A 16,631-nucleotide genomic window follows, 5' to 3' on the forward strand; every position below is an offset into this window, starting at 1 on the left:
ATTACTCAATCATATGTCAGCTCTATTACTTTACTTACCTTTCTTACCTCATTAGCTAGTGGAGTGCATTCTCAAATAATATCCATATTGCAGAGATAGGCTCCCTAACGATTAAGACCCTAACATTATTCATTATTTTATTATCTCATTATTGTTTCATCATCTAAAAAAACACCTCCTCTGCTTATCCAATGCAAAATTGATTCTACTGAAAAAGACTCCACATTAACAGGTCCTTATGATAAGGCAAACTTAACTTATTATCGATCAGACAAAATTATCACTTAGAAAGTATTATTTCACTGTGTTCCATCGAACTGCTTGAGATTCTAGCCTGAAGGATGACTTACATACAACTCTCACTTTTTCTTTCATGCAGTTTACTCTAGGCAACTATGCTTAAAGTTGTGACTTCGTAGGATTTTCTGGCATAATAAGTCATGGAAGTCTCTTCGGGTTTGCTGCCAGATCCTAAAATCAACTTGACTCGATATTTCAGCAATCCAACTAGTCACCATCTTCAGGGGCTTAGGAAACCAGTGTATACAAAATTCCTTGTCAATGTGGGAAGGCTTACACTGGCCGTTCAATTTGCACAGTTCATGACATGTGTGGAGCATTGCTGTCATACAAGGCTACAACAGCCGCAAAAATCGGCAGTAGCAGAACACTGCTTAAATTAGGGCCACGGTATGAAATTTGACGAAACTGTGGTAGTTGCCCACATTTCCGGTTTTTGGAAAAGTGTCTATAAAGAGGCGATTGAAATTAGGTTGGCGGATAATTTAATTAACACAGACAAAGGGTTTCCTCTTAGCAGGACGTGGAATCCTATACTACCCTGCATCAAAATGGAACATTCTACGGTGCAGCCCTGAGTGCAATATATTGTTGCCGCCAGTGTTCTACTAAGGGCGGTGCCACCTCCCAGTCAGTCAGCACATGCACCATGTACTGAACAGTGGCCTATATAGGACGTCAATTTGCAGCACGGCATCAGTTCTCAGCGGGAGTCAGCAGCGAAGCAGCATTCTCCTGAAGACGGTGACCAGTTGGATCACCGAAATATCAAGTCAAGTTGATTTTAGGATCCGACAGCAAACCTGAAGAGACTTTTATGTTTAAAGCTGTAATTTCTTAAATATATATAGTTTCTGTGTAATTCCTTAATGTTACACAAGGCTGTACCATGACACACTTCTATAGGTAGATAGTTAAATTATATATATACATTTTTTTCTAATGTTGAACCCCCTACTTGCTTGTAGGTCTTTCTTCTGGCTCAGTGCACATTACAGTAAGTTCCTCGTCTCCCCTTATGGGATAAATATTGCTACCCATACCATCATACAACATCTCACTAGAATTAGAAATAGAAATTACACTCGTCTTACTACTATCATTTACGTTACTCTTACCTGTGATTACAGCACATTTATACGAGGGTCATCCACAAAGTAAATTCCATTTCTATTTCTATCCGTGGCCGTGCTACGATCGCAGTTCCGAGCATGCGCGACACTTACTCTGACTCAAGGAGAAGACATGTATGCCATTTTCAGATCGCTGCTGCTGACATGTGCTTTGTAGTGCTTTTTTATAAAGTTATCCATAATTGAAAACGCCACCATGCGTGAAATCAGATATGTGATTAGTTTTCTAAATGCAAAGAAAGTTAAACCAAAGGAAATTCATCGGCAAATCTGTAAGGTTTACTGACAAAATGCTATGAGTGATTCAATGGTCAGAAGATGGATCAGACTGTTCAATGAAGGATGTGATCAAGAGCACGATGAAGAATGAAGTGGACGCCCGTCTGTGGTTACTGATGAACTGGTTCACATAATTGAAGAGAAGATTAAGTACAACCGTAACTTTACATTAGTGCACTTGCTATGGAAGTTTCGCAAATCTCATGATCACTAATTCATGACATTGTTACCGAAAAACTGAAATTTTGAAAACTTTGCTCATGTTGGGTACCCAAAATTCTTACCGAACAACACAAAAAACAACAGATGGGCAGTGTACTTCAGTTTTTGACACTCTAAAATGAATAAGGCGATGGTTTTCTTTCTCAGATAGTCATGGGGGATGAAACTTGGGTATTGTATGACACCTCTGAAACAAAATGGCAATCAATGGAATGGAGGCACACTTCATCCCCAACCAAGGTTAAGCCTAAGCAAATCTTGACACCTCGAAAAGTCATGTGCACTGTTTTTTGGGACAGAAAAGGCATTTTGCTGACTGATTTCTTACCACGAGGCCAAACAATAAATGCACATGGTTACTGCAGAACATAAAGTTATTGCGCCGCGCAATACAGAACAAGTGCCGAGGATTACTGTCAAAACATGTTGTTTTTTTCCACGATAATGCCCGACCTCACACGGTGAATGTGGCCAAACAACTCTTAATGGAATTTCACTGGGACGCATTTGATCATTCTCCGTACAGCCCAGACCTCACTCCTAGCGACTTCCATCTCTTCTTACACCTAAAATCTGGCCTTGGTGGTCAACACTTCAACGATGATTATGAGCTGAAAGAATATGTTACCACATGGTTGAATACACAGGTGGCAACCTTCTATGAAGAAGGCATACAAAAACTTATGCTACGCTATGACAAGTGCCTACAAAATTTCGGATGCTATGTAGAAAAGTAGTTTGACAGTTGTAGATTTTTGTACAATAAATATTTTTTCTGTATCTGTACACATTTGTTTTATATAACCAAATGGGACTTACTTCATGGAAATACCATGTATACAAGTGGCTCTTCATCAAAACTCTAGCATTATCTAGCATAAATGGTTTGATCCAGAATTAAAATCATCTCCTCCATTTCTTTTACTTGAATTTTCCCTATCATTTTCGTGCCCATTCTGGCTATCCTCCACCCAACCATTCCTTGAATTTCTACTACAATTATTCCTGTTCATTCTATTTACCTGAAACTCTCTCTCTGATTGGTTATTGTCATCAAAATTCCTCCTACAATCTTCCACTGAGGGCTTCACCCTCTCCACTTTATCAACATAATTCAAGAAATCACTAATATTACCCCTACGGGCAGGTACAAGAAATTCTCTAACTTTCTGAGGCAACTTAGTTTCTAAACCCATAATTACTGGTTCACTACCTAGTGCTTTGTCCAAATATTTCAGTTTTGTTCATCCAAAGCTGACAGAAACCTTTCACAGAACCCTTCCTAGAGTCAAATCTCTCTTCTCCCCAAAATTTACTCAAAATTGTCTACTGCTTTTCTTTCTCAAAGCTTTGCCATGAAGTACAGCTATCACATACCTGAGCTGCCCATCCATAAGCATCCCCTTTCAAAAAACGTCTCACAAATCACATTTTTTCTTTGTCATTCTGTGTTTTAGGCAAATCATTAAATTCCCTAATGAAATCCAGTGGATACACTTACCCATATGGTTCAAAATTATTAAATTTCTTATAACTAACAAATGAAGGTCTGTTTGTGACACTACATACTCTATGCTTTAGATATTGTACCTCTTCCATCTTTTTCTCTATTTCAGCCAATTTAGAATCTACATTTTTATTTACTTTTACCTGTTTTCCTGTACTACTACTGCACACATGATTTCTACCTCCGTTACTAAATCATTTTTAATCTGATTGACTTGGTTCTCAAGTTTAACCCTGTTTTCAGCAGAAACTTTCCTGGCTGCTTTGACTTCATCTTCACACTGTTTTTCAGATGCCTCTACCCCCCCTACTATAGTCATCACAAATTTTCTTTCTCTCTTCTACACATTTACTACTCATTAATGTTAATTTGTCATTAATATTCTGTTCTACTTTCTTTATCTTTTCATAACAATGTTTAACTACCACCTCAACCACCTTACTTAATTCTGAAAGATTAGTACTGACTACCTTAACCTCATTTATAACTTCTTTCTTCAGTTCACCCTTTAAGATAACGTCATTTCTAATGCTATCAGTTTTCTTTTCCACCCTTCTAATGTCTTCTTCCATACTACTAATGTCTTCTTTCATACTCATCTGACTCAAACTACTCATAATTTGCCTTAACATAACTTCCACTTTTCCATCTGCCATAAACTTTTGCTCTTGCTGACTTTCGCTACTCGATTCCTCCTCCTTAGCCTAAACAATTTCATCCACTACAGTACTGTTTTCGTCCGTTTCACTCACATCACCAAACAATGTAGACAACGGTTTTTTCATTTAATCTACAATAAGACTTTCATCCCCATCATTGAAAGTTACATTCATGTCTGATTTATAACCACATCATCTACAGAACCAGTCCCAATTAGTTCTTTGTGTTCATTTAAAAACTTAACCGCTACAGCTTTGTTTTCAGTCACACAACTCCCCTGTTGTCCAGTGTCTCCAATCACACTGTCTTGTTCATTAGGGCCACTCATTATGTATCATTCAATGTAAAATGGCTTTTGCTAAGAATTACCTTGTTTTTAATCACTCATCTCCAGCTGCGGTTGTCATCTCGATTCATTGTCTCCACGGCTGCTTCAAGTTGTAATTCTCTCGGTGAGGCGTCTTGTTTATCTCTGTTGGATGTGTCCACCTGCTTACTGATTGGCTGCACCCGTACTCAATGGCTGCTTCCATAGAACTCGCTCATTGATTGGCTGCTGTCCTTCTGTGGCCATGAAACCCATGCGCTGATTGGCCATTGCACTTCCTTCATTACAATCACTGTATTGTAAACTGTTCTTGATTTCACTGACAAAGTTTGTGAGTCCTTGTCTATTGTGTCCACATAAAGTAGTCCTCACCCATAAGGGCACCACATGTGACGTCCACCTGCTTTATGTCTTTGTTGATGGTCCTCGGTGTAGACGTAGTTCCACACATGTCTGCAGTCTCAGACAACTGACACCACACTGCAGTGTGGTTTCAGTTGTCTGAGACTGTAGACTTGTGTGGGAGTTGCATTTGCATGTGTGTGTGTGTGGTGTGTGTGTGTGTGCGCGTGCGCACGTCTGTGTCTGTGTTGTACCTATTGCGACTCAGCATCTCCGCTCTATGGTGAGTAGCAACTTTCCTTCTCTAATATCGCTACATTCCATCCTGGATTTTCCACTGTTTGATAAACTAAGCACAAAATTAGGTAAGGTGCTGTATTCTTTAAAACTGAGGGCCATCTTTTCTCATTTATGAAAATGCAGATTATACTCACATATGTTAATGGTAATTAGTCAAAGATGAAAAAATGAATTTAAGGAGGCAGGTGGCAAAATAAGAAGGGAAGTAAAAATATCCCAGCTTGCTTTGTCACAATCTCCTGCAAGTCCTATTTGGTATGGATCTCACACACTTTAACAATTTCCTGTGATGAGTTGTAGAAGTATGCTTTATGCAATGCCATTTGTATACCGACTGTGTTTTCCTAGTATCATAAGAATGTATGTAAGTCTGGCTCCTGCTTTACGTATGACTGAGCCTAATGGGTCACTCCATTTATTACAGTGTTATCATGAATTTTTTCACTTGTATTACAGCTGTGGGGCACGTTTTAATGGAAAATCTTGAAATTAGTGGTTTGCAAACTGACTACTGTGATCAATAAATTGAAAATGGTAACAACTAAGCTCATACTTTAATCAGCATTTTAAGCATGCAGCCCGAGTTTCAGATCTGCAAGACTTATTATGGATAGTGTTATTTTTGATGTAAAATGTTTTGTGCTGAACCTTTAATCTGTGACATTACCGTACTTCAGTTTCATACATGGGAGGCATTGCAGAACTCATTAGAGTCTACATCACATCTACACTGGTACTCAGCAATCCACCTACGGCATGAGGCAGAGGGTATCCCATACCACTGCCAGTCATTTCCTTTCCTGTTCCACTTACAAATAGAACTACGGAAAAACAGTTGCCTATATGCCTCCGTATGAGGCATAATTTCATGTAATCTATCTACGTGGTCCTTACGCACGATGTGTGTTGGAAGCAACAGAACCATTCTGCAGTAAGCTTCAAATTTTCTCAAAAACACTTATATGTTGTTCGAACCTACTGGTAACAAATCAATCAGCCCACCTCTGAATTGCTTCAATGTATTCCTTCAATCTGACCTGGTACAGATCCCAAACACTCAAGCATTACAAAAGAACAGGTTACACTAGTGTCCAATATGCAGTCCCCTTTGATGGTAGACCACTCTTTCCTAAAACTCTCCCAAAAAAACTGAAGTTGACCATTTGCCTTCCCTACCACAGTTCTCACATGCTCATTCCATCTCGTATCACTTTGCAACATTACGCCCAGATATTTAAACAACTAGCTCTGCAGGTGACGAAGAAATTGAAGAAATGTATGATGAAATAAAAGAAATTATTCAGATAGTAAAGGGAGACGAAAATTTAATAGTCATGGGTGACTGGAATTCGGTAGTAGGAAAATGGAGAGAAGGAAACGTAGTAGGTGAATATGGATTGGGGCTAAGAAATGAAAGAGAAAGCTGCCTGGTAGAATTTTGCACAAAGCATAACTTAATCATAGCTAACACTTGGTTCAAGAATCATAAAAGAAGGTTGTATACATGGAAGAAGCCTGGGGATACTGACAGGTTTCAGATAGATTACATAATGGTAAGACAGAGATTTAGGAACCAGGTTTCAAATTGTAAGACATTTCCAGGGGCAGATGTGGACTCTGATCACAATCTATTGGTTATGAACTGTAGAATAAAACTGAAGAAACTGCAAAAAGGTGGGAATTTAAGGAAATGAGACCTGGATAAACTAACTAAACCAGAGGTTGTACAGAGTTTCAGGGAGAGCATAAGGGAACAATTGACAGGAATGGGGGAAAGAAATACAGTAGAAGAAGAATGGGTAGCTTTGAGAGATGAAGTAGTGAAGGCAGCAGAGGACCTAATAGGTAAAAAGATGAGGGCTAGTAGAAATCCATGGGTAACACAAGAAATACTGAATTTAATTGATGAAAGGCGAAAATGTAAAAATGCAGTAAATGAAGCAGGCAAAAAGGAATATAAACGTCTCAAAAACGAGATCGACAGGAAGTGCAAAATGGCTAAGCAGGGATGGCTAGAGGACAAATGTAAGGATGTAGAGGGTTATATCACTAGGGGTAAGATAGATACTGCCTACAGGAAAATTAAAGAGACCTTTGGAGAAAAGAGAACCACTTGTATGAATATCAAGAGCTCAGATGGAAACCCAGTTCTAAGCAAAGAAGGGAAAGCAGAAAGGTGGAAGGAGTATATAGAGGGTCTATACAAGGGCGATGTACTTGAGGACAATATTATGGAAATGGAAGAGGATGTAGATGAAGATGAAATGGGAGATATGATACAGCATGAAGAGTTTGACAGAGCACTGAAAGACCTAAGTCGAAACAAGGCCCCGGCAGTAGACAACATTCCATTAGAACTACTGACGGCCTTGGGAGAGCCAGTCCTGACAAAACTCTACCATCTGGTGAGCAAGATGTATGAGACAGGCGGAATACCGTCAGACTTCAAGAAGAATATAATAATTCCAATCCCAAAGAAAGCAGGTGTTGACAGATGTGAAAATTACCGAACTATCAGTTTAATAAGTCACAGCTGCAAAATACTAACACGAATTCTTTACAAACGAATGGAAAAACTAGTAGAAGCCAACCTCGGGGAAGATCAGTTTGGATTCCGTAGAAATATTGGAACACGTGAGGCAATACTGACCCTACGACTTATCTTAGAAGCTAGATTAAGGAAAGGCAAACCTACGTTTCTAGCATTTGTAGACTTAGAGAAAGCTTTTGACAATGTTGACTGGAATACTTTCTTTCAAATTCTGAAGGTGGCAGGGGTAAAATACAGGGAGCGAAAGGCTATTTACAATTTGTACAGAAACCAGATGGCAGTTATAAGAGTCGAGGGGCATGGAAGGGAAGCAGCGGTTGGGAAGGGAGTGAGACAGGGTTGTAGCCTGTCCCCGATGTTATTCAATCTGTATATTGAGCAAGCAGTGAAGGAAACAAAAGACAAATTTGGAGTAGGTATTAAAATCCATGGAGAAGAAATAAAAACTTTGAGGTTCGCCGATGACATTGTAATTCTGTCAGAGACAGCAAAGGACTTGGAAGGGCAGTTGAACGAAATGGACAGTGTCATCAAGGGAGGGTATAAGATGAACATCAACAAAAGCAAAACGAGGATAATGGAACGTAGTCGAATTAAGTTGGGTGATGCTGAGGGAATTAGATTAGGAAATGAGACACTTAAAGTAGTAAAGGAGTTTTGCTATTTGGGGAGCAAAATAATTGATGCCCGAAGTAGAGAGGATATAAAATGTAGACTGGGAATGGCAAGGAAAGCGTTTCTGAACAGTGAAATTTGTTAACATCGAGTATTGATTTAAGTGTCAGGAAGTCGTTTCTGAAAGTATTTGTATGGAGTGTAGCCGTGTATGGAAGTGAAACATGGACGATAAATAGTTTAGACAAGAAGAGAATAGAAGCTTTCGAAATGTGGTGCTACAGAAGAATGCTGAAGATTAGATGGGTAGATCATATAACTAATGAGGAGGTATTGAATAGGATTGGGGAGAAGAGAAGTTTGTGGCACAACTTGACCAGAAGAAGGGATCGGTTGGTAGGACATGTTCTGAGGCATCAAGGGATCACCAATTTAGTATTGGAGGGCAGCGTGGAGGGTAAAAATCGTAGAGGGAGACCAAGAGATGAATACACTAAACAGATTCAGAAGGATGTAGGTTGCAGTAGGTACTGGGAGATGAAGAAGCTTGCACAGGATAGAGTAGCATGGAGAGCTGCATCAAACGAGTCTCAGGACCGAAGACCACAACAACAACAACAACAACAATTTAAACAACTTGACTGTGTCAAGCAGGACACTAGTAGTACTGTACCCAAACATTACAGGTTTGATTTTCCTACTCATCCACATTAACAAACATTTTTCTATATTTAGACCTAGCTGCCATTCATCACACCAATTAGGGTATTCTGTAACTTAAGAAGTCTTCAAGCCACTCACATATCTGTGAACCTATTCCATATGCTCATACCTTCTTTAACAGCCTGCAATGAGGCACCATGTCAAACACTTTCCGCAAATCTAGACATATGGAATCTGCCTGTTACCTTTCATCCATAGTTCCCAGTATATCTTGGGAGGAAATGGCAAACTGAGTTTACCATGAGCGATGCTTTCTAAAACTATGGTGATTGATGGACATAAGATTTTTGGTCTCAAGATATATTTGAACTAAGAATGTGTTCAAGGATTCTGCAGTAGTGATATTGGTCTGTAATTTTGCTGGTCCATTCTTTTGCCCTTCTTATGCACAGGAGTCACCTCCACTTCTTTCAAATCACTTGGGACTTTATGCTGGGCAATAGATTCATGACAAATGCAAGCTAAATAAGGGGCCAACACCACAGAGCATTCTTTCAAAAAACGAACTGGGATTCCCTCCAGACCTGGTGACATTTGATTTCAAGTCCTTCAGTTGTTTCTCTGCACCAAGGATGCTTATTACTATGTCGTCCCTCTGGGAGCCTGTTCAATGGTCAAACAATGGTATGTTTGTATGATTCTCCTGTGTGAAAGTTTTCTTGAATGTGAAATTTAAAATTTCAGCTTTCATTTTGCTAGCTTCAACTGCGACACCAGACAGGTCAAGTGACTGGATGGAAGCCTCAGATCCACTTAGCGATTTTACATAAGACCAGAATTTTCTCAGGTTCTTGGACAGATGTTTTCATGATGTATGAGACTGGTAGTAGCTGTATGCTTAGGCAGACACCTTTTCACAGACACACAAATCTATACTAGCCTTTGTTTGTCATTATTTGTGCATTCTCTTTTGAACTGAGAGTGCAACAGCCTCTGTCTCACTAGCAGTTTCCAAATCTTGTTATTAAACCATGGTGGGTCTTTTCTGCCCATAATCCACCTACTGGGCACATAATTTCCAGACCATGATTTACAATCTGCTTAAACTTTGCCAATATATCCTCTATGTCAATCTTAGTGGAGATGTCAATTCACTAGTGGAATTAAGAGATGTCAATTCACTGTCTAAGTGAGATGCTAACAACTGCTGATCTGCTCTTTCCAGCAGAAATATTCTCCTAGGCTTCTTAGCCAACTTATTAACTTTCATAATCATAGTTGCTATAATGATATCATGATCACTAATCCCCTTTTCTATACTGACATTGTCAATCAGGTCTAGTCTATTAGTAGTTACAAGGTCTAAGATATTTCCATTGTGTGGGGGCTGTCAAGCTACCTGCTGAAGATAGTTCTCGGAAAATGTGTTCAGAAGTACTTCACATGACTATCTGTCCATACCCCTGCAATGAACCACAGACATCCCGGTCAAAACTCGGTAGGTTAAAGCCGCCTCCAATTAGTATTACATGATCTGGAGATTTACATGCTACTGACCAGTTCTTTGAATGGCTCTAGAACTGTCACAGAAGAATTGTGTGGCAGGTAAAAACATCCAACAATTAACTTGGTTTCACCTAGACCTGTTACACACAAACAGATAACTTCACTGTCATACTGACCTTTGACCTCAACAGACATGTTGTTTTTGTCAACTGCAATGAACACTCCCCATCCTATGGTCTCTAATCTGTCTTTCCGATACACGTTCCATGACTTGCTAAATATCTCAGATCTTTCCATTTCAGGTTTCAGCTAGCTCTCAGTCCTGATAATAATTTGAGTGCAACAGCTTTCCTGAAGGGCAGTAAATTCGGAAACTTTGTTACAATACTTCGACAATTTACTGAAAAAATTTTGACAGTTGAAGTGTCTTTACTCTGAACACAGTCTGACTTCCCTTGCTGAGTACTGCCTGGCGAGCGTTCATCAGAATACCTCAAACTAACACCTAGCCTAAAAAACCCTTATATGCACTCCAAGTATTCTGCTATCCAAGTAGCAGCCAAGACCATCGAAGAGTCATCTAATACAACATTAAGTGAGGTGCTAAACCTCACAAAACACCAGCTTCAGCACAGGCCACATTAGTGCCGAATGGCTTACTGATGATGGATGGTCAAGATCATCATCGGAGCAACTGAACATCCGTTCATCTCTTAGTCCAGCAATGCAGAATAAACAAGTTTTTGTCAGTAGTTAGTGATTCACTTTCCTCAACAATAATAAACATGCACAGAAGAAAAGTATTTTATTCACTGTAATCATCTCACAAAATGCAAGAATCTCACAGAAATAGCAGTCTTTTTGTTGTGCCTGTCTGCAACTCTATGTTTCCTGGATATGGTGCATAGCAATCTACTATTTTCATAATACTGTTAATCCACCTTGGACTTACCAGTGTTTGACAAAAATGTTTCCCTCATGTTGCTGCCTATAAACCTCAAGTAAATCAACTCAAACAAATAGTGTCCCAACTGCAACACAAGGCATGAGGAATTTCACTGCCCATTCTGTGACATCACGATGTTTTACATGCATCAAGTTGGGACAGCACCACACAAGTGTCTAATGCTGCCAGCAATCAACAGATTGTGCTGCCGGCATGCTACATGTTACTAAGCCATTTTCGACAGAAAAAAATTTATGTTAATTTATGTCAACACATAGTGAGAGACGTCAAGCTGGACACAGGTGTGGCTGTGTCTCCGATTACTCTGGACACCTACCAGTGCACAGTTTCACCACTACTGCAGTATACTCACTGTACAGTGGTGATATACAGTGGTTCCTATTGCGAATTAAATCTCAGTCTGAGCTTAATACAAAACAAACTAACATCAAAGCAGGGCCATATTGATGTAATAAGTAACTTTCCAGGCTATAAGTACTTAAAGAGATGTAGTTTTTCTTAGATAAAATTAATTATCATACCACATTTGCTCACTCTCCCACCCACTCCATCAACTAAGCAAAAACGTGGTTAATTCTGTCTGGACAGAAGTATGCCAAAAGTGATCCCTCAGCTTAAAAAGAGCCTTAGAACAACACTGTGTCAAGTGAAGTTCACTTCGGCAAACCCCTTTTGTTGTGTACTAACACATCATATTTCAGCACTGTAAATAAACAAGAACTGTGACCAAACGAAGGCTCACAAATTGAGAACGTCGAATAAAGTAAGAAGATATAACACATTTATCTGTTTAGGATTAAGTGTAATTTGATCACTGTTTCACTGTTTGGCCCCTTGAGCTCTGTTTCATTTTTTGGTCTCTATTTCAAGGTCCCTGTTAAAACAGCTCAAAGGCTGCCAATGTAGGCCTCATTTCTTGTGCTTACAATTACAAAACCATCTATTTTAAATGTGGCCTTGCTCACCAGATACAGAATTCTACTCACACTAAGTGTTATGTTCTGTCACAATACATCTTCCTTCACCCTCAACGAATTTACAATTGAGGTACATATACAGGGGATGAAATGAGACTGCAATCATCTGCTTTGCACAGTTTTGTCAGCTGTGTAATGAGGTTCACTACACCTATTACCTAAGAGCACAGACATTTTCTTCACTGAGACATCATTTTAACACAACAATTCTGAATGCTCCTGTGCAGTGTTGTAACATGTGGCCTCGTGATGAGCAGCCCTAACAGAGAGTACACATCAATCAAGTCAAACAGTTCCAGGGAGCAATGTGGTCGCCAATTGCTTCTGCCTTTTCTAACTTTTCTCATGTATCATGGTTGACCGTTATGATGATGTCAACTACCAACTTTGCACTGAACTCCACATTTGTTGTAGAGGGAACAGTATTCAACAATGGCACTCCATTAAAGGCATCTGTGTTCAAAGAATTCTGTATATGTTAATGGGATAGAACACCTGACCACCGTTCTTTCCCATCTAGCATCAAAGCATGAAGTGGAGTGGCTGGCCAGGACACACAAAATGCAGATGAGGTAAATTTTGAGGACCACACCTATTGAGAAAGCACTCACTAGCTTCAGCACAATATACAGGTTCAACATAAGCAACAGACAAGAGTCTCACTGAAGAATTGCACATGTGCAGACCAATTAGTACTCCAACCTGCTGCACCTGTGCATACAGTAATATTATCACACAGGACTGCACTTTTGGTAGGAATGACGGCTATTTTGATGTTGTAGGTGATTACAAGTAGCAGGTACAACAATGGAACCAGCTCTGCTCATTCAGACCTGCAACTCCCCCCCCCCCCCTTTCTCCCCCCACTTGGGCTCACAGAAAACACCACACCACTGTCGCGATCCCCGGCTCCACCCTTCTGGCCACCCCCTGCGGGTAACCAGTCTCTTGCTGCAGGCAGACTTAAGCTGTACCAAGAGGCAAACAACTGTCAGATATCACCACCCATCTATTGTAGTTAGATTAATACCTGGATAGGCCAACCACAGCTCAGACATGCCAAGGGACCCTTTTAGAGAGGGATGAGGGTGTCCTGCACCTATCGTTCCATTTATCTAGTCAGCTAGGCACACACTTAACCAGTTCTGGTTCTATGTTCTCAATAAAGATGGGAAGCGTTTACTACATTATATAGGAATTCAGATTCCATAACCAGCCTGATTATCAATATCAACACATAGTAGAAATATTCTGGCCTTGCATTCTGCCAGTTGTCCTGTGCACCGAATAGGGCACAAGTGGCATCGTGTCTCGTGTCGGGTGCAACCTACTGCGACGTGGACATGACTGCTGATGCAACACTGCAAAAATACTGTGGCTGGTAGAACTGCATTGACCCTCTTGCACCCTGTGAAGCCACAGTTATTGTATCTTAGGGATACAGAGTTCGACGATGCCTATTTAAGGTTCCTGACTTGAGTTACTCATCATAAAAATTTATCACATTTTACAGAAATCTTTGCTATGTTCTGAACTTTGCTTCTCATCAGCTACTCACTACATGAACTATGATGCTGCAGATCACCCTGTATGTTCCACGAAACTCACATCAACGTTTGTGCAAGTGATCTCTGTATGGTTCATAAAACATCAAACTTCACTGAAATATACACTGATAAAATATAGCATACACAAGAAAGAAGAAAACTTCATATTTACCTTCAAGTAAACACCGGTAAGAGCCTCAAGAGCATCAGCCAGAGCTTTATCACTAACAGTTTGCACGCCAATGAAAAGTTCAGAGTTGTTTGGTGTTGCTAGGTTCCAACTGTTTCTCATGCCAACTAACTGGTCCACTGAGTGCTCAACTTCACTGAGATTCAATTTCTTCAGATATTCTGGAGCTATATGTTCGCTTAAGAATTTTCTACGCACTGGTTGCGGAACGGTGAAACCAGGTGGTACCCATGTTTCATCTGGTACGTACCTATGAATCTGAATTTAAAGTAACACATTTGAAGTAAACTGAAATAATAATAAACTAAAATAATATCAAGGAAAAAATCTATGATACTGTTTTATTAAAAATAGCTACTGCTTTCCATGCAGTGTAAAAGATAATAATAAATATTAGATAGTAGAGAAACAGATTTTGGTCAAAATAATTGTTAATGCAACTTAATGCAGGTGGATATTATCTTTAACACTTCCTAATTCCAGTGTTTCACTAAATCAGTTCTGAAAAAGACCTACAAAATTAACAGTGCCATGGCAAAGTAAAAAGTAGTCAGTAGACTCTGGTCACTTCCATTTGGCTAGCTGTAGCAACAGTTCTATTCAGAATCCAAGCACACCTCCAAACATGGAGTTTGTAGTATTAACAGGTGATAGTAAGGGCTAAATCGCATTAAAAAATCCAGCCGTATCACCGAATGTAAAGCTGTCCAATATTTGATGAGTACTAGTCTGTCTTCACTGATTAATTGAATGTGATTAATGGAGGGAGATAAAAACAACACTGGTCCAGCCCACTGCTTCCCACACTGAAACTAAGTTTATTGTACAGTTTCATTCCCTGTAATTCTACTAAAGCCAACTGGTACCCATAAAAACTTCACTGTGGAAGATATCTGTAGTCCTAGTGGGCACATCTTCTGACACTATCGTCACATGGTCCCACACTTCAAATTTGGTCATTCGCTGCCCAGTAAACTTCAAAAGGTTGTGCTATTTGCAAAACATCTGCGAACGGCAGGTTTTCCCAGAGTAAAGCCTTCTGGCACACTTCCTCATCCGGAGCTACACAGATAATTGCGTTGTGTACCAACACAGATAATTGCGTTGTGTACCAGAGATTGTTTTGATTTAGGGCACAAAAACAACTGGGGTCATACGCACCAACGTCAAAACTATATAACACGAAGAGAGAAAGGAGTCAAAAACCAACTAAAAGTCAATCCCAATTGACATAAGAGAAGGAAATGCCTTTGCCATATTGCTTTGGCGGATTAAAAGTAAAACTCAGTCGACAGCTCACGCCTCATTTGCTAAAATGGCCTGTAACTCAGATGGCAAACACAAGTTGGAATGTAAATGGTTAAAAAATGGACATTCCATCAGGAAGTGGCAGACAGTTAAAACTCGGGCACAGTGTGTACAGAGTGGTGGGAGAGTGCCACTTATCAAATGACGATGGTTAAAAAAGGCAGTGCCCAATATGCAACCTAGTTAAAATGACCTCCTCCCGACAGGAGGGCTAAGAGGATGTCGTCCAAGCCGCAGGGAGAGGCTTAATAATCCTGAGCTTATTCCCATGAAGGGACGACCAATGGCAATGCCAAAGGGGCACAACCTCGTGACTAACGGTAACACAGAGACCATTGGAGGGAATATAGGAGCTAGTGGGATGAGGTACGAGGCTGGCAGGCTTGGCAGCAGCGTCAGCAGACTCGTTTCCTGGCAGACCAACATGACCAGGAACTTCACAGAGAGTGAGCAAGTGACAGTTTTCCTGGACCTGTTGCACTAAGGGATGCACGGTGTACAGCGCACAGAGGCTTTGAAGTAAGCTGAGAGAGTCTGAGCAGAAGACACAATTGAAAAGTCTGTGTTGCCAGATGTACTCTATGGCCTGATACAGGGCGAAGAGCTCAGCTGTAAATAGTGAACAGTGTGCCGGAAGCCGGTATATAAAGACGTGGGCACTAATGACAAAGGCACAACTGACACCATGGTCAGTCTGAGAGGCTTCAGTGCACATAAAGGTACTATCGTGAAATGCCATGCGAAGGTCATGAAACTGAAGGTGATAGAGCAAGGCTGGAGTAGTGTCTTTAAGAAGCAAATGGAGGCAAAGGTTAACACAGGCTGCTTCACAAAGCCACGGTGGCGAACGGTTCACATCCACCAGGAAAGTTGCAGGTAGGGTGAAGTTAAGCTGCCAGAGAAAGTGCTGAAAGTGGACTCCAGGAGGTAACAGAGAAGCGGGACGCGCTCCATACTGGCTGTCAAAGGAATCATTGAAGACGGAGGCATAGGATGGGTGGCCACACATGGCCATAGACAAACAGCATGCATACCTGCTGAGGAGAAAGTCACGGTGGTAGAGCAGTGGTAGCTCAGCAGCTTCAGCATACAGACACTCAACCGGGCTAGTGTAAAAAGCACCAGTGTCCAAACGGATACCACGATGCTGGATAGTGTTGAGACAGCCTAAGAGGGCAGTACAAACAGAGAAGGGTGGTTTGATCGGCACCCCAAAGTACCATCGATAACACATAG

At 40.5% G+C, this 16,631-nt stretch overlaps 1 protein-coding gene across 6 annotated transcripts in view; it reads right to left on the reverse strand.

Annotated features, from left to right (window-relative positions):
* The window catches only part of LOC126481228 (endoribonuclease Dicer-like), a 446,265-nt gene that overhangs the window by 40,963 nt on the left and 388,671 nt on the right, over window positions 1-16,631 (reverse strand). For 5 of the 6 annotated variants that reach the window (XM_050104838.1, XM_050104837.1, XM_050104839.1 and 2 more), the window contains exon 20: window positions 14,070-14,345. The exons of the other annotated variant lie outside the window; for it this stretch is intronic. In XM_050104838.1, the coding sequence (XP_049960795.1) occupies window positions 14,070-14,345 (276 nt within the window). The remainder of the gene's footprint in view (window positions 1-14,069; window positions 14,346-16,631) is intronic. 6 annotated transcript variants of the gene reach the window in all.

The sequence above is a fragment of the Schistocerca serialis genome, chromosome 5 (genome assembly GCF_023864345.2).
Source record: "Schistocerca serialis cubense isolate TAMUIC-IGC-003099 chromosome 5, iqSchSeri2.2, whole genome shotgun sequence".
NCBI lineage: Eukaryota > Metazoa > Arthropoda > Insecta > Orthoptera > Acrididae > Schistocerca > Schistocerca serialis.